The sequence below is a fragment of the Electrophorus electricus genome, chromosome 1, assembly GCF_013358815.1.
Source record: "Electrophorus electricus isolate fEleEle1 chromosome 1, fEleEle1.pri, whole genome shotgun sequence".
Classification (NCBI taxonomy): domain Eukaryota; kingdom Metazoa; phylum Chordata; class Actinopteri; order Gymnotiformes; family Gymnotidae; genus Electrophorus; species Electrophorus electricus.
Window position 1 is genome coordinate 4,490,245 of NC_049535.1, and position 16,830 is coordinate 4,507,074.

Consider the following 16,830-nt stretch of genomic DNA (forward strand, 5'->3'; position numbering starts at 1 on the left):
ATTTGTGACCAAACTCAGTAGAGCGGGGCAGTGATGCAGTGATGTCACTCAGAGCGCCCAATGGGCTTCATCCACTGTGTTACTCTCACAGCCCGATGCCGTCGGAGACCGTCGGCCCGTGAAGGACAGAGTAGTGTGACGGAGCCCCTGAAGGAGAGGGCAGTGTGGGGGAAGATGAGGAGGGTAAATGGGTTTGCTTTGGCTGCCACGTTCAGGAGCCATGCTCTTTGGTCTAGTGGTCAGAACACATTTGCACACTGAAGGACCCAGGTTCAAAGCTGGGTGTGGTAACTGCCCTATGTCTTAGCTACTACAACAAACATAAATTCAAATGAGACAAATAGCTGAGCTTATATTATGCAATATTGTATATTATGTACAGTACATCAGAACTTGAACAAAACATCACTTTAGGAAAGAGTCAAGGTCTGGCAGGTGGAAAATTCAGAGGTTTTGTTTATCTAGAGCAAATAAAGTTTACAGATTGCAAATTCTATCACAGGTGGAAGTTAACAAAAACAGGTCTTATGTACAGTCACTGTGGAGCACGCAAAATAAAGCAAAAATATAAATACAGATATGGATATTAAATAAGAGCAGCTAAACAAAAGGCATACGCAGTAAGCGATAGGTGGTATTGTCTAATATTTCAATACATCAGCAAAAGCGAGAGAGCATTGTACTGGCTGCCATTGTAACAGTCCTCCGTGAAACACTGGCTTTTCCCTTAAACAGACAGAAAGACAATAAGACACACACACACAAACACACACACACACCCACACATACTCTCTCTCTCTTTCTTATGCACACACAAAGTAAAGAACTTCATTTGCAGCTCATGTGGACAAAGTGGTGCCTGACATTATTACTAGTGAACAGGAAGATAAGGTAGATAGTGTGCATCGCACTCAGCCCCTCCACACACTGGGAACAGCTGGGACCTAGGAAACCTAGCAAAACTAGGGACCCTAACAAGTCTGCAAATAGCGCCCTATGCAAGAAGTGTACGTGTAAACATCTACAGTACACACACAACCCGGTGTCTTATTACCTATTCATCTGAAGTAAGCTCATATTAGTGTCGCATAGTGTAGGAAGCTTAGTAATTAACGCACCGTGGTAACGGTAGAAGGAAACGCAAGTTTTACAGATGTTGTTAGTGAGCGTTAAATATGCATGCATTCACTGGCATGCAGGAGAACCTCTTCAGTACTATAAAACCTTAAAATAAGTCATCTTAATGCTTTCTCTTCTCTTTTTCTTCTGAGTCTTAGTATCTTCATGCTTTTCACCCATCGAGTTTGCTACTGATACAAAAAGATAGGCCATATCTCCTTCAGCAAATTTTAGTTGTTTTTTTTATTTTATTTTTTGCACAGTATACCACAGACTTGCCTATCTTTGTCCTAACACACGGAATGCATTGGGAAGACCAGGCTCCACGCTGGATACTAGAGCGCTCCAGACACTTCCCGTCTCCAGTCAACTCGAAAACCACTGAGGCACCTTCCCGTTTCAGAAGAGTACCAATTCAGTAATGTTTGGTCACCAGAACTATGGAAGGCCCGACAAGTCAAACAAAAGAAAATAAATGTACTGTCAACATTCCTCCACAGCATATAGGACAACACAGAGCCACGGTTCGATTCAGAGATGATTTAAAACCAAGTGAGGGAGCACGGTAAAAGAGCATGTAGGCACTCACCTTCTGGAAACCATAAAATTGGATTTTAACAGTGGTTTGACTAACAGTAAATCCAATTTGGATCATTTGCGTTATTGCTCTAAAAACTTTAGGATTCCACAGAACATATATTGGAGTCTGTTCAGACAAAAGTCTTTTAGTTTGTAGTATTTTGAGCTTGAGAACTGACAGAAGTAGCTGTGCTGTCTTTGAGCCTTCAAATTAGTTACTGATATCCTGGTCGGTTAAAATAACTTTTTTGGTCTTCAAAGCTAAAGGCAATTAAAAGTATTTTTATCCTCCCCTAAATTTTGTAGTATTTCATTCTAAAGAGACCTTGTCAGGTAAGTCACTGGACCAGCCAAATGATCGTCAAGCCAAACCAAAGGTGGAATGGGAGATACTTAAAGAAATCTTCTATACAAATTTTTACATACTAAAATGAGGAATAAATTCACCCTTCATTTTTTTTTTGTGTGTGTGTTCCCACTGGGCAAAATGAAACACTGTACAAATACAATCTTTGTTTTTGCATATATAGTTTTGAATGCCCCTACAAAAAGTTTTTTCTGTAATCCCTAATACTTAACATGCACAAAGAGAACGTTCCAGAAGTCTGAGGGAGCAGTGTTAAAGATGTCCATCACTACAGAGGGAATAAATACCCACCAGTCACAAGTCCTTACATTCACTAAAAAAGGCCTAAATTAGTGAAGCAGCCAATACAAGCTAACAGTAACACAGCAGGTCATTGGACAGAATGTTTTCTTCAGCCAATCTTGAACAATCTTAAGTGATCTAGTTACTTGAATTGTATTTGCGGTTGATTTTAATATACATGAGAAACTACAGTAAATCTGCTCCTAAGTGTGACAAAAATGAGATTAGAAAACAGTTCTGCCACTGCACTGAAGGAATGATGTGTTAAAGAGAGGGATACACTTATTGCAAGGGACAAACAGTCACAACAGATCACTGTGTTGGGGAATACAGCCACAAAGGCTGGCAGGACTGAGACACGCCTGCTCTCCTGCATGGACGGCACCACACATGCACACCCACAACCGCACACACTCTCTTAATGTCATGGGTACACAGACACAGCTGACCACTCCTGTTCAGTCCCACTGGCTCGTGGACACAAAGACAGAATCTTTCCTTCACTCCTGCGTTTAAATACGGGTCTCATAATCCACTTACACTGCAGTGGACCGTCTGGATTTCTGAGCTGTCACACATGCAAGTGCACCACCACTCTTGCACACATCAGTGGCTCCGGTGGGAGTGAACGATTCAAAAACCGGCACCTAAGCCGAAAGGACACCTCAGTGGAAGTGCAGTTGCTTCGACAGGAACCCAGAGAGCCGAGATTTTTCGTTGGGACTGGACCAGAAGGGGAGCGAGGCTATGATTGGCTTGGGTCTGGACCGGATGATTGCTTGATTTAGCTGTGGGAGGAAATGTCAGAGGAGCTACTGCTGTTGCTATTGGTGGTTTGAGCTCTCTTGATGTACAGGTTCAGCAGTTTCATCTGTTAGGGCAAAATATTAATAGAATAGTGAGGAAATACATTTTAAAAGAAGAAATGGGAAAAAAAAACTGTGTTGTTACAGCATGTATAGAGAGGAGGGTGAAGTTCTCACAGCCATTAGCAAAAACAATAAAAACACCTGCATATATAACACATGCACACACACACCAGGCAGACCTGGAGTTTGTAGACTTACCTTGCTGCCGGTAAGTTGTGCAAGATGTGGTTTTAACTCTTCCCCAATCACTGAATAGATTGCTACCAGGCAGAACACGCTGGCCTTCCGCACACTGCTCTCAGTGTTATCATAGCCCTGAAACACGCACGCACGCACGCAAAAAGTAACAGTTACATAAAACAGCACAGTATGTGACTGTGTGCATCTGCAGCAGGCATTGCAAAGGCTGTGCACCTGTAACAGATGTATTTAGCGGTAACAGGAAGTTTTGTGTAGAGCAAAGGAGAGTGAGAGAGTGTGTGTGTGTGTGTGTGTGTGTGTGTGTGAGAGAGTGAGAGAGACTATGAGTGAGTGTCTGTCGTTATTTCTGGGTGTGTGTGTGAGAGAGAGAGAGAGAGAGAGAGAGAGAGAGTGAGAGTGTATGTCTGTGTCTGCCTGTGTGTGTGTGTGTGCATATGTGTGTGTGTGTGTGTGTGAGATATATATATATATATATATATATATATATATATATATATATATATATATATATATATATATATATATATATATATATATATATACACACACATGCACATACCTGCAGCAGGCCAGGGATGATGTCAGGCATCAGCTGGCGCAGGGAATCCTGGGGGATGCGCTCAATGACCTTGGTCTGCATTTTAATGGCCGCCAGGTCGATAGGGTAGTCGGCGGTCTGCACGATGGGACACAGCACCTTGATGCACTGCTCCGGGTGTATGGAGCTGGCCAGGGTGGAGGCCGCTTCCTCCGCGGCACGCACCACCTGACGGAGAGGCGAGACAGCGGGTCAGTGCCACAAGGACTACAGCTTGGCCGCTGCACAGCAGTGGAGGAGAGGCCGGCGGTTGGGGGGGCAGGGTCTAACGCGCCTGAGCTTCTTGGCCGTGCCAAGAGCGCGTGCGCGTCTCACCTCTTTGTGCGAGTCCCTGTGTGCCTCCAGCGTTTTCATGATGGTGAGCTCCGCGTAGTTCTTGAAGCGCGCCGGCTGACTGCGGAGGATCTCCTTCAGCACGCGCAGGGCCAGTGCCCGGATCGTGTGCTGAGGGGGAAGACAAAAGGCGGGACGTTACAACTCAGCCCCTCCCCGTCTCAGGACCTCTGCTGGGATGCCCTATCTTCATATGTCACTTCATATCGCGCTTGAGTAAAGTTTCTAAGCCGGACTGCACGGAAGTGTTCTAGACCTACCAAACCCAAATCCCTGCATACTGTGGCAAAGCAGGGTCTTAACGTTGTTTGTACATTTCACAAGTCTGCCTGTGCCGAGCGTCCTGCGCCACAGAGGGCGCCACTCACATCCTTATCCCCCAGCGTCTCCAGCAGCAACAGCAGCATTGTTTTAAAATGCTCCTCCCACACAGCCACACTATCGTCACGGGTAACCTTCAGCAACTCCAGCAGGGCTGCCCGCCTCTCATCCACGCGCTCGCTGTGATTGGACAGCTCCTTCAGCAGGTCACCAACCAGCTCCACATGCTGGGTAGGGCCTGGCCAATGGCAAAAAAATGGTTTAAACATGAGACTGCATTTAAATGGAAAGTTTAGTGCCATTCCAAAAAAAATAACAATAACTATTACCTGCAGAATAACTTTTGGGATGCATTATTTTATTTTCACCAAAATCTTGTCGACGACCTAAAAAACCACAAAGAATTTTTCACCATATTTGCAACTGAAAATGCCACATTCTGGAAAGCAAATGGCAAATAGGATGACTGTGTAAAATGTCAACTGGCTGATGAACTCTGGGTAATGAGCAGAGCTGATGCAGATCCAGGAGATGTCTTACCATCGCGGAACTGCTCCCCTTCGCCGTCGAACGTGGGCTCCCTCAGGGCAGCCTTGTCATAGGTGCTGATGGAGTCAGCATAGTTGTAGGGGTTGTAGTCACGTGCCCGTGGCCCCAGGAATGCCCGGGGTGACGGTGTGTTCAGCAGCGACGTCTTATTGTCCAGGGCTGTTCGGCTGCTCTCCACTGCATCCGCAGCAACACGGGGTTCCACGGTGGAGGATGCCACACCACACTGTGTGTGTGTGTGTGTATATGTGTGTGTGTGTGTGTGTGTGTGTATGAGAGGGAGACAGACAAAGAGAGGGAACAAGATGAAGACAGACGCACGATGAACAGTAGTGACGTCTTTAGTAGGCTAGCCCTGCTTTTCTGTACTGCGCTGTTTTGAAAGAGCTTTGAACACACTCAGAGTCGGTGGTCCATTCCAGTACAGTGGTGGTGTGTGGGCAGGGATAGCACAATTCACGGAGCACAATCAACAGCTTATTTTGCCTCAAGGTGAGACAGTGGACCTGCGCTCACCGCGTCTTCCTTCTTGTCGTCGCGTTTGATTGGTTCGTAGGCGTCCTCCTGACTCCGGAAGCTGAAATTCTGGATGGCTTCAGTCACTCCTCTGAGGGAACTGTAGATCTCCTCCGAGTTCAGGTTCTCCGTGTCGAACTCCAGCATGCTGCATGCAGAACACACACAGACAAGCATACACACACACACACACACACACACACACCCAAGCCAACTGAGCTCTTCTGTCTGAAAGGTTTTTGAGAGTGATCCCTGAACGGCAGAGCATATGGTATGAAGGCCCCGAAATCGCCAAAACATGATTAAAGCGCCACTAGGACTGTGGCCAAGTTATCTTTAGGTGATAACTGTTGTTCACCTTCTGTCAAGGTGATTCATTTTGGTTCTCTATCAGCATGAAAACCACAGTAAGCTTAGTGATTAAGCTGGGTAGGAATGTGCAGTTTAGGGAAACTGCTCCTTTCTGAACTTATGAATAAATTGAATAATTAAGTTAATAATTATCCTATGAATCATTTAGGTTGCTTCACAGACAGACAGCATGCTAATTATTGACAAATCTAGAGTGTATTTGATGTAGTCCTATAGTGAGTAGTTGCCTGCTTCAAGATCTCTTTGTTGAGGGAGTACAAAACAAACAAATATGCATGCAAACATCCAAAATCCTATGATTGCAGCTTTAATAGGATGGAGTTTGATTAAACTCCCCCCAGATGCTAAACAAAATGGCACAAACTTGCACAGCACAGCGCCACACAGTGACGTTCACAGGAAAGAGCAACGAACTTTTCAGAAACCATGAGCCACGGTGGGAGGGACAACTGAAAAGCAGAGGACTGGAAAACACTCACAGCGTGAACATCTGACAGGCACGCTATGGCACACACGCCTAAACAATCTACCAAGGATGAGGAATGGTGTAAATAGATGAAAAACTGAAAATAATAAGACTTATGATTTAGGAACATTTACCCCTATATTATAGAGAATTAGTAAGAAATGCTGTCGGTAGAATGGTGCAACCTATGACAGCCTGAATCTACATGGGGCAAGCAAAGCCTCCATGCCTCCACCCTGTGACCCCCCCCCACCCATCCCCACCCCCACCCCCGTTATCCACACTATGGCCCCACCCACTGCCGTTATCCAGTGACCCCACCCCCTCCCCGAGCAGGGCGAGTTACCTGGGCGAGTAGGCCCGCCGCAGCGCCCGCAGAGAGGGGGCGGAGGGACCGGGGGGAGGGGGGGTGAAGGGACACGGTTTGGAGCTCCAGCCCCACAAACGACTGAGCCAGGAACAAGGGATGAAGAAGGGAAGAGGGAACAAACAGAGAGAAAGAGAAAAAAGTCGTAGGAATAGGGAGAATAGCAACGAAAAAAGTGGCTTTAGTTTTGACCTAAAGCCAGGTGTGCTAGAACGCTAACGTACGGCCCATTTGGACAGGGTTAGAATGTGTTCACGTGGAGCAGAAATCCATAAACAAAAGATGGACGGAATTTTTTTTCGGAATTACGGTCATATGCGTCCCATACATGGGCTGCATACACAGTCTATGCTCTCGGCCGTTCACACGTGTTCATGCTGCCGTTAAACGGAATGAGAAAACCTTTGGCACGTTTGCGATGTAGCTTTATGGACTGTGGGTTTCCTTACTTGTTTATGGATTTCATTTCAGAAGCAAAACTGGTTTTTAAACTTGTTAATAAGAACATGCAGGTGGGAGGAGAGTCAGACATGTTCTGCCTAAACACAAAAACTCAGTCCCAGCTCGGTAGAGAATTTAAAGGGAGGTCACATGCTGACAGGAGAGAGAGAAGGAAAGCTGTTCCACTGCAGAGCAGCAAGTAACTCAAACACTCATCCTGATCACTTACAGATTCAGAACATTTAGCAGCAGTGAGCACAGAGACGCAGTGTTTGCTGTTTCGGTTCTGTGCTGTGTAAACACTCGAATGAAAGCCGTCCATTTGTCCTGTGCCTTCATAATCGCTGTTTTATGTCAAATCCACTGTGTATCCACTGAGTATAAATACTAAACAGCGAAAACTGTTACTGTGACTGACAGCGGTTGAAGACGCTGGAGTAGCGGAGCGTTACCTGGGAGAGAGGCCCCCATACGAGCAGTTTGTGGGTGATGTCAGAGGACTGGAGCGGTTACTGGAGAGTCTGGGGGGGGTGCGCCCCACCGTATTGCTGGGTGAACCCTTCAAATCAAAAATAAACAAGCAAAAAACAAACAAATAAGTAAACAAAAAGAAGCCGGCTAAGGGTCTCTCAAGCAGACCTGCCAGAAAACGCTCCTGTATTTACAGGGCGGAGCTACCGTGGCGGAGGTGTTGCTGGAGTTCCTCAGGTGGTGGTGCAGGAGCTTGCTGGCACCATCCTGGAAGGTCTTGGGCAGGGCCCCCAGCAGCATGGTGAACTCCGGAGTGTTCAGCTCAAAGAGGGAGATCAGCACGGTCTGAGCGGCCTGCCAAACACACACACACGCGCACGCACACACAGTCAGCGCGGGGAGAGAGGAGGGTCAGAAGAGGGCTCGCGGGCCAGCCGACAGTCGCACCGGGACTCTCGGCCATGTAAACGCAGCCGAGTGGGCCCACGCAAGCTACGGAGTTTCCTTCTGAAGGGACAGAAGCTAAGAAAGATAAAAGAGGAGGTTAGAGAGTGAAGGAGAGGGAGCAGAGGTTGAGTCAGCCATCAGAGACCCATCCAGAGATCTATTCTGCGCAGTAAACAAACGGCTGTACTGACAGAAATGTTAACCAGACTGCCACCCTTGTGAGGTAAGAACTACTTCAGCCATTCCAGTAGACAGAGGGGATCAAACTAACCAGAGATTAGAGACAATGGTTAGGTACTGAGACTTAAGGTGACATGCTATGCAATCAGAGGAGAAGGAGACACCTGCAGGTCATTCACATACACATTCAATGACGACACAGCCGTCTGCACTTTCTCTTTAAAACCAACATGTTCTAGTCACAAATTAGGGAGAGAAAACGTCACAAAGAGTAGGAGAGGGCTAGCTCAAGCCAAGTTTGGTTTATGGGCAGATCATGCACAGTACGTGAAGGGGTCGAAGTTTAGAGGTCACTACCTGCTTACACTTCTCCTCCAGGTTGCCCTCGGCGGGCAGGGAGGCCAGTAACATGAGTCTGCCTGACAGCTCCTCACCCACCCAGCTATGCAGGGTCTGAGTGTCGGGGGGTGGGGTGGGGGTGGGTACATGCACACATTCGTTCGGTCAGAACAGCTGAAGTGTGGGACAACTCCAAAAAGAGGCAAACAAAAGATATGATGGTCTCCAGCTGCTCTGGAAGGATAAGCACACCCATGATGCACCACACGTCACAACTTGAGGGAAGGGTATGGCCCATGAGTTCAGCGTGTTCCATTACAAGCCAAAAGACGAAAGCACAGGACGACACTTTGTTGCTGGCATGTCCTACATTCGTGCTGGGTTTGATAATGAAGGTCTGGGTCATGGGTCTACGGGGAAAGCCTTTACCTTTCTGACATCCGAACTCTTGGGTTCCGTCGTCCAGGTGATGATGCGGGAGACGGCCAGGCGCGTCTCGCTGGAGTTCACAAAATCGCTGGGATCCATCTGCCTCGCCAAGGACTCGATGTACTTCAGAATGGCCACCTTCACCTACACACAGCAGAAGTGTTTAGCCAGTGGGGATGGCTGGTGGTAAACAATGATCACTAAAGCTCAGGTGATGCTAAAGTCACAACATAAATCCCTCAGGAGGAGACCAGAAGAAAATAACAAAAAGAAATAAAAAGTCTGCCAACCTTGAGGTTTGGGGTCTGGGTCTGATCGACAATAAAGCGCATGAGAATGTTGAACTGTTGATCGTATGGAAAAGAATCCCTGAGAGAGAGAGAGAGAGAGAGAGAGAGAGAGAGAGAGAGAGAGAGAGAGAGAGAGAGAGAGAGAGAGAGAGAGAGAGAGAGAAAATGCAACATTGTGTTCACAGAAACATGCCATAAACCACATCCTTTTCAAACAATAACATTCATTAATGCTACGTGCATAAAAATAAATATAACAGCAGTCTTGGGATTTGTATGAAGCTGTATGAAGGAGAAATGGATTTTTTCTATTTGGAAAAATAGATTTGCTTCATCTAAACATTTTTTTACATGGGTTATTCCACTTTGTTCTTTGATTTGATAAAACTCTGTACCGTGTATTCCAACTGAAAATTATTGCTCATAATTCGTGCTCCAAGTCTTCTTCAAATGCTACCGGTATGTGTTGTCCATGTATTCAGTCAGTTTCCCCCAATCAGACATCTTTGGGAAACCACCAAATACTTACACTCTTCTCTTTTAGAAAAAGATACTCCTATATCCCCAGAACTACTTCACTCAAGACTCATATTTCAATCTATTCCTGCTTTGCAGGAAAATACTAACAGCTGTTTAAAAGGCAGTCCTCCAGTTTCATATTGTGCCTGCTCCTTTTCTAAAGACAATCTTTTTAAAATACTTTGTAGACTTTCTTTTGCTGGAAAGTGCTGCCAGGCTACAGAACACATGAGCAGCCCCAGTGGACCCGCTGTCTCAGGAGTTCTGACCTGGTGACGTCCAGCGCTTTCTGCACTTTGGCCTGCACGGAGCCCAGCAGGTCGGCACCCATCTTCTTCAGCAGCTGCGTGAGCAGCACGAAGAGCCAGTCCTGAAGCTCCTCCCTGTGCAGCGTGACGAAGTCCACCAGCGTCTCCAGGAACATGCTGAACACCTGGCACCACACGCCGCAAGCACGGCACACTTCAGACTTCAGCGAAAACATTTACGGCACGGAGAGATTCAGATTTACCAGCGTGGGTTAGTGATTAATCTGTGTTGGCAAGGAAGACACACTTACTCTCTGATGCAGTAGTCCAAACCAAAGGAAGGACATGCAAGTAAACAAACAGCTCATTAGCATCTCAAAACACATCACTCTATTACTCTTCACATAAACACCGTTCTCTATTACTCTACATAAACACTGCACTCCATTACCCTTCACGTAAACACTACACTCTATCACTCTTCACGTAAACACTGCATTCTATTACCCTTCACATAAACACTGCATGCTGTTACCCTTCACGTAAACACTGCACTCTATTACCCTTCACATAAACACCGTTCTCTATTACTCCACATAAACACTGCTCTCTATTACTCTTCACATAAACACTGCACTCTATTACTCTTCACGTAAACACTGCACTCTATTACTCTTCACGTAAACACTGCACTCTATTACTCTTCATGTAAACACTGCATTCTATTACCCTTCACGTAAACACTGCACTCCATTACCCTTCACGTAAACACTGCACTCCATTACCCTTCACGTAAACACTGCACTCCATTACCCTTCACATAAACACTGCATGCTGTTACCTTTCACATAAGCAGCAACACGTTTAGCATTAGGTTGATTCATGGATTCATGTGACTCACCTTACTGTGAGGATCTGCAAACATCCTGGTGAAAATCTCACACAACCTTTTGAGTTCCACACGACTAAAAGAGAGAGTTGCAGCGTGTAAGTAAGCAACAGCTACGTGTGATTTCTTTATACTACTGGAGGTTTTCTGGATGTTTGTTTCAACATGTACTCAGAGAAGACTGATTTCACCAGTCTTACTTTCTATAAAGAGTTTCGCAGGTCACTTCTTTGATAATGGAAAAGGGGCTGAATTGTATTGTAAGTTTTGTAACTGAAGCTGACACTGTCTTTATGTGCACCACTGTACCTGAGGATTCTTTGGCTCGTGAGAAGGTTCTGGAGGCCCAGGAGACCTTCTTTGCGCTCGGACCAGTTGGAGCTGGCACAGTGGTTCAGCACCTCGGCCACATCCTCCGTCTGCCGCAAGTAGTGGGGGACGCCGCCGTTCCGCGAGCTGTAGGACCGCTCTGAGCAGGCGCTGGACGCGTCGCTGTTGGCGTCGTCATCAGAGTACATGCCGGGGGACTCGTAGCGCCGTCGCACGGGCCTCCGCTGAGATCCGGACATGAACACGCATGTGAGACTCAAGTTAAGCGATCGGGGTTTCATTCAGCAGCAAGGAACTACGGATCATGCAGAGCTAGCTATGGATCTGCTGACGATGTCATGAGGACAGAGGCATGCAGTGGGTTTAGGATTTTATGATTGTTTGCACGTGTGCAAGAGCTGTTTAACTCTTACACTGTCTGGAACATTTGCAACCAAAACATTTGGGTCAGTAGGCTTTGAAAATGTAGTTAATCGCTAAATAAGAGAACCTCTGTGTTTTGTAAGTGATGTTTCTATGTACAGGCAATGGAAACTGAAGGTGATGAAGATTCTGGCGGAAAAGAGGAAAATGGTCATATTCCAGGAAAATAACTAGCTACCTTATTCCTGGAGTCTCCTAAAAGCTGGGGACATTTTAGGTAGCCAGAGAGAGGAAAGCAGAGACAACCAAATATCAGGAATTTCGCTTTTGTGTCAACAACCAAGGTGCTAACAGCTAACATCAACCACGTGTTCTGTTTCTCTCAACAATCCAGAAGGAGCTTACGAAGACCACAAAGGCACATGGTGAGGCTGTTTTTAATGGATGACTATAAAATAAAGATCTGCCTGCCTCAGGTCCTTGATTTTTTTTCCAAGATAATTATTATCAAGATAACTATCCGGAGAAAATAAATGTAGAACAAGGCTCTGTTCAAGTGGCATTCCTTTCAGCATTATTCGGCAAGTCGATTATCTGTTTCTCAAGGAAGTTAGAAGTTGTGTGCCATGGTTAGTAGTGATGGGACTATCGATACCGAGAAATCAAAGCTCGTATCACTCTTGCAAAGCACACCGATTCGACAGAGTTGCAAGACTAATGACGTCCGAAGCTTCGAACGTCACTGGGGGGCGGGACTGTTTCGATAGGTTTGCCACTGTTTTATTATGCAAGTTGTAAGAGGGTGTAAAATCCCTGGTCACCTTTATACTAGAAAATTCAAAATGTGAAAAATAGGGAACCGTGGAAGAAACATTCAAAAGTTTCAGAACACGTCATCATGTTACATTTGATTTTCTACATTTTCACATAAAAAGGGAAACGTTTTTAAAAATACTGCAGAACCTTAATGACTAAACATCATTAATAATAATCATCAGATCTTTTTAGGAAATATGAAAATGGTAGTGTTGTGTAGTTTGCAGTGCTGTGTACCGCCAAACCTACGACTGCTATCACTTCAGAAAACCACCAGGGGTCACAGTTTGGCATCATCTTAAATTCTCCAATGCTCTGAATCTTTGAACCTGGCATAGCCATGAAGAAGCCCCAAAGGCTCCGTCTGCCCATTACTAGCGATCAGAGTGATTCTGATGCAAACTGACCACTATATAGCAATTGACTCTGAGCTTTTGAAGCAGCAGACATTGTTATGAGCTAGTTTTAAAACACAACAGACTTCCTGAGGAAACGGTACATAGATATTGCTACTGCTGCATAACGCTGCTTGAATGGCATGAAGTTGGCATCTAGGGTGCAGGGAGGACATTTGGCATACCATGTCTATAAATATTATGCGGAGAATATTATCATCTCGAGATAATTATCATGGGGGGAAGAAATCATGGTCCTCTGGCAGGCAGAATGTTTTCAATAGTCATCCGTTAAAAAATAATAATAATAATAATAAAAAATCCCATCGTGGGCCTTGTAGCACGTGGAACTGGACGGCCAACAGTAGTGAACTCTCACCAGGGCATCAGCCACAGCTGCCTCTACCTCCAAGCCCGTGTTGAGGATGCGCATAGCGTTGACCGAGGCAGAGATACGCGCCTGATGGATAAGGCCAAAACGATCTGAGAGAGAGAGAGAGAGAGAGAGAGAGAGAGAGAGAGAGAGAGAGAGAGAGAGAGAAAATGAGATGAGAAAGTCAGGGGTTAAGTAACAGAAGAATCCCCTTCACAACATTCTGTTAAACCATTAACCCAAGGGCTATATAAAAGTATTTGCATACAACAAATGATACAATGACACAAACAAAAACAAAAACATGCCAAACGGGCCAAAACACAAAAAGTTAAACACTCACAAAGCCAATTTGATGCCTGGTGCTACAGACGATTTTGAAATCAAGACTTCTTAGCCTGTTTAGATTGCGGTGGGCATGACTCATGTGACATGATTCTATCTTTGATCTGTCTGACACACCATATTCAGTCTTCTTGCGGTTCATCCAGGAATTGATTGTGTTTACACAGCACGCCTTTACTGTTTCAGCTTGTTATCACCTAATTCAGTTCTACTAATCTTCAGGTTGTAGCCTTAAAGCTCCAAATTAATAAAAACAATGAATAAGTCAAAAATAAATCAATCATTCAATGTAAATTTTCTAAAAATGCAAATCAACGCAATCCCAGCATTAAAATTACAAACTTAAAAACATAAATGCATAAACCACATAAATACAAAACAAAAATATTCTGCACATTTCACACCTTATGGAATCCAAAATCACATTTGCAACTAGAAATAGTGATGCAATTTGAGTGTTTGATGATGCAAATATCGGTCCATCGTCAAGCAAAGAAGACGACATTTAACACAAGACTCAGTTAATACAGCCTCTGATATATCTGTTTGTTTTTCTGCAGGTGTGAAATGTGAGAATTTTAGCTCTCTGGCTCCCCCTGTGGGTGTGGAGCCCGGCAGCCGTACAACCCCATGCCGGGGTGACTCAACGGGTCATGCAGATCACCTGTCTGCAGAGTGTCGCCCGCTGTCAGGGCACTGGTAGACCGAGAGTGGCGCCGGGACGCTGGGTGAAGAGAGGCGGGAAACCCAAATACTCAGATCTTACGACCCATTCATCTAAGCTATAGGAAGTGCCATAAGTGGCCACTTGTGATTATTTTTAACGAAACATTATTTTTAATTAGAAGAAATATTATTATAGGAGAATTTTTCCAATATGTTTTACGCCAATATATATTTTTATTCTTCTTTTCACAGCATGCAGGAAAGACAGAAGAGAAAGGGAACAGAACAGAAGTCAAGCTCTGGCTTGCAGAAGCGCCGTCTGTCCTGACCACTCAAACAGCGCTTACCTCCACTTTCATTTGTTCACATTTATCACACAGGCTAGTCTTCATCTAAATTCATAGTTGTCTTTAAACCATATTCAAAGTGCTTTCGCTCTGTCTGTGCGTGTGTGTTTGTGTGCGTGTGTATGTGTCTGTTTCTGTATGTGTGTTTGTGTGCGTGTGTGTGTGTGTTTGTATGTGTCTGTGTCTGTGTTTGTATGTGTCTGTGTGTGTGTGTGTGTGTGTCTGTGTTTTTGTGTGTGTGTGTATGTATGTGTGTGTGTGTGTGTGTGTGTGTGTGTGTGTGTGTGTGTCTGTGTGAGACTCACCAAGGGGGGTGAAGCCCCGTGCGGGGCTGGTATCTCTGCTGCTCTCCCTGCTTGTGTCACGACTGCAGCCCTGACTCATACTAGGCCGCGGGATACGACTACCCCGCACTAACACACACACACACACACACACACACACACACACACACACACACACACACACAGACACACACACACACAGACACACACACGCACAGACACACACAGACACGCACAGACACACACAGACACACAGGTAGTCACACACAGACATGCAAGTACGCACACACACGTACAATCATACAGGCACAATCACACATTGACACATTTAGCCAAGCAGCAAGAGAGAAGACAGTGCAGCGATTAAGACAGGACAAAGGTCAAGGAAGGGTCAGTCACACAAGGATGAGAAGAAAGTTAGAAAGCACTGAAATGACAGGACAAAAGAAGAAATACCTTTGAGTATTTGAGTAGCTGAAGCTACTCAAAAGGTACTCCACCAAAGGTCACTCTTTGTACCAGAGCCATTGCTTCAATTCACATATAAGCAACTTCCGCGGTGTGATCATTGAGGACTTGGCTCACGTTTCAGATCAATATTGTCTTTGACCAGGTCTGGTCACCCCAGCCTGACTAGAGCCCAGCCTGACTAGAGCATCCACGTGTTGTTCTTCTGACTCCAGACAGGTCCTGCCCCCATGTGCCTCCTGGGTCCACAGTATTGACTTCACACAGCAGCTGTCTGTCTGTGTGTGTGTGTGTGTGTGTGTGTGTGTGTGTGTGTGTGTGTCTCACCCTGGCCCATGCGGCTGGGGCTGGTCTCGCGGCTGCAGCCCTGGCTCCGTGGGATCTTGCTACGCTTCTCGGAGGGCGTCACTGTGCCGGTGGCACGAGAGATTTTTCCATATGACTGACCAATTAGCTTCCCGGGAGAGCTGGAGCGACTCCCAGCTATACATAGAAACACATAAAAGCAGAAAATGTTAACATATCTAACCAAAAGGGATCATATTATTATAATAACGCATAATGGGTAATTTAGCTTTAGCTTTTCTGGGTCACGGACATGCAGAGAGGTCCTTAAAGAACGTCCTAAAAGCCCAAAACGCAAACTGACCACATCACCATCACCAAATTCACCAGTGACACATCACACACAATGCGGGCCATCAGCATACCAGCAAAACGCAACAAAAGCAAGAACATCTGACTGGCTAACTCATCTTTCCCATGATCTACACGAATCCTGGGGAGGGGTGCTGGAGGAACAGCTCATGCTTTAACGGAGGACGGGTACACGCGAGGGTGTGGAGGCATCCTGAGGCATGCAGACATCAAGGCAGACGGAGGTCTGGTCATTAAGGCTGCTGTACCGTGAGTCTTACCACCCGTTGGATTAGCAGACCTGGATCCTTATGGATGAGCAGCACGCGGGGCAGTGAAGGGCAACCCGTTACACAAGGTCAATGAAACTACATTACCCAGCATGCTTTGGGCAGGTCGTAATAATTGCATAAGCAACCGCTGCCATGGGCAATAATGCAAGGCAGGCCAATGTTTATGATGTGGTAGCACAGAAAGAGGATCTTTCTGAGCATTAGAAGCATTAGAAGTATTCAAATTCATACCACTTCAAATGGTATGACAAACGTAGCAAAAGCAAAAAAAAAAAAAGACTGTTGTCCTAATCAAATAAATAAAACACCATGTACGTTATTT

General features: G+C 45.6%; 1 protein-coding gene across 26 annotated transcripts in view; it reads right to left on the minus strand.

The window, feature by feature from the left end:
• Window positions 1–350: 350 nt before the first annotated feature.
• The window catches only part of LOC113578078 (CLIP-associating protein 1-B), a 41,267-nt gene continuing 24,787 nt past the window's right edge, over window positions 351–16,830 (minus strand). For 4 of the 26 annotated variants that reach the window (XM_035531016.1, XM_035531018.1, XM_035531014.1 and 1 more), the window contains 24 exons: window positions 16,485–16,523; window positions 15,907–16,062; window positions 15,133–15,240; window positions 14,479–14,538; window positions 13,476–13,579; window positions 12,124–12,147; window positions 11,502–11,746; window positions 11,205–11,268; window positions 10,615–10,617; window positions 10,325–10,488; window positions 9,537–9,615; window positions 9,247–9,390; window positions 8,836–8,931; window positions 8,059–8,205; window positions 7,833–7,939; window positions 6,919–7,020; window positions 5,735–5,882; window positions 5,210–5,444; window positions 4,999–5,055; window positions 4,717–4,907; window positions 4,331–4,459; window positions 3,977–4,183; window positions 3,415–3,531; window positions 351–3,218 (listed from right to left, as the gene is read on the minus strand). In XM_035531016.1, the coding sequence (XP_035386909.1) occupies window positions 3,132–3,218; window positions 3,415–3,531; window positions 3,977–4,183; window positions 4,331–4,459; window positions 4,717–4,907; window positions 4,999–5,055; window positions 5,210–5,444; window positions 5,735–5,882; window positions 6,919–7,020; window positions 7,833–7,939; window positions 8,059–8,205; window positions 8,836–8,931; window positions 9,247–9,390; window positions 9,537–9,615; window positions 10,325–10,488; window positions 10,615–10,617; window positions 11,205–11,268; window positions 11,502–11,746; window positions 12,124–12,147; window positions 13,476–13,579; window positions 14,479–14,538; window positions 15,133–15,240; window positions 15,907–16,062; window positions 16,485–16,523 (2,813 nt within the window). In that variant the 3' untranslated portion in view covers window positions 351–3,131. The remainder of the gene's footprint in view (window positions 3,219–3,414; window positions 3,532–3,976; window positions 4,184–4,330; window positions 4,460–4,716; window positions 4,908–4,998; window positions 5,056–5,209; window positions 5,445–5,734; window positions 5,883–6,918; window positions 7,021–7,832; window positions 7,940–8,058; window positions 8,206–8,835; window positions 8,932–9,246; window positions 9,391–9,536; window positions 9,616–10,324; window positions 10,489–10,614; window positions 10,618–11,204; window positions 11,269–11,501; window positions 11,747–12,123; window positions 12,148–13,475; window positions 13,580–14,478; window positions 14,539–15,132; window positions 15,241–15,906; window positions 16,063–16,484; window positions 16,524–16,830) is intronic. The other 22 variants (XM_035531030.1, XM_035531029.1, XM_027011183.2 and 19 more) reach the window with 19 other exon arrangements.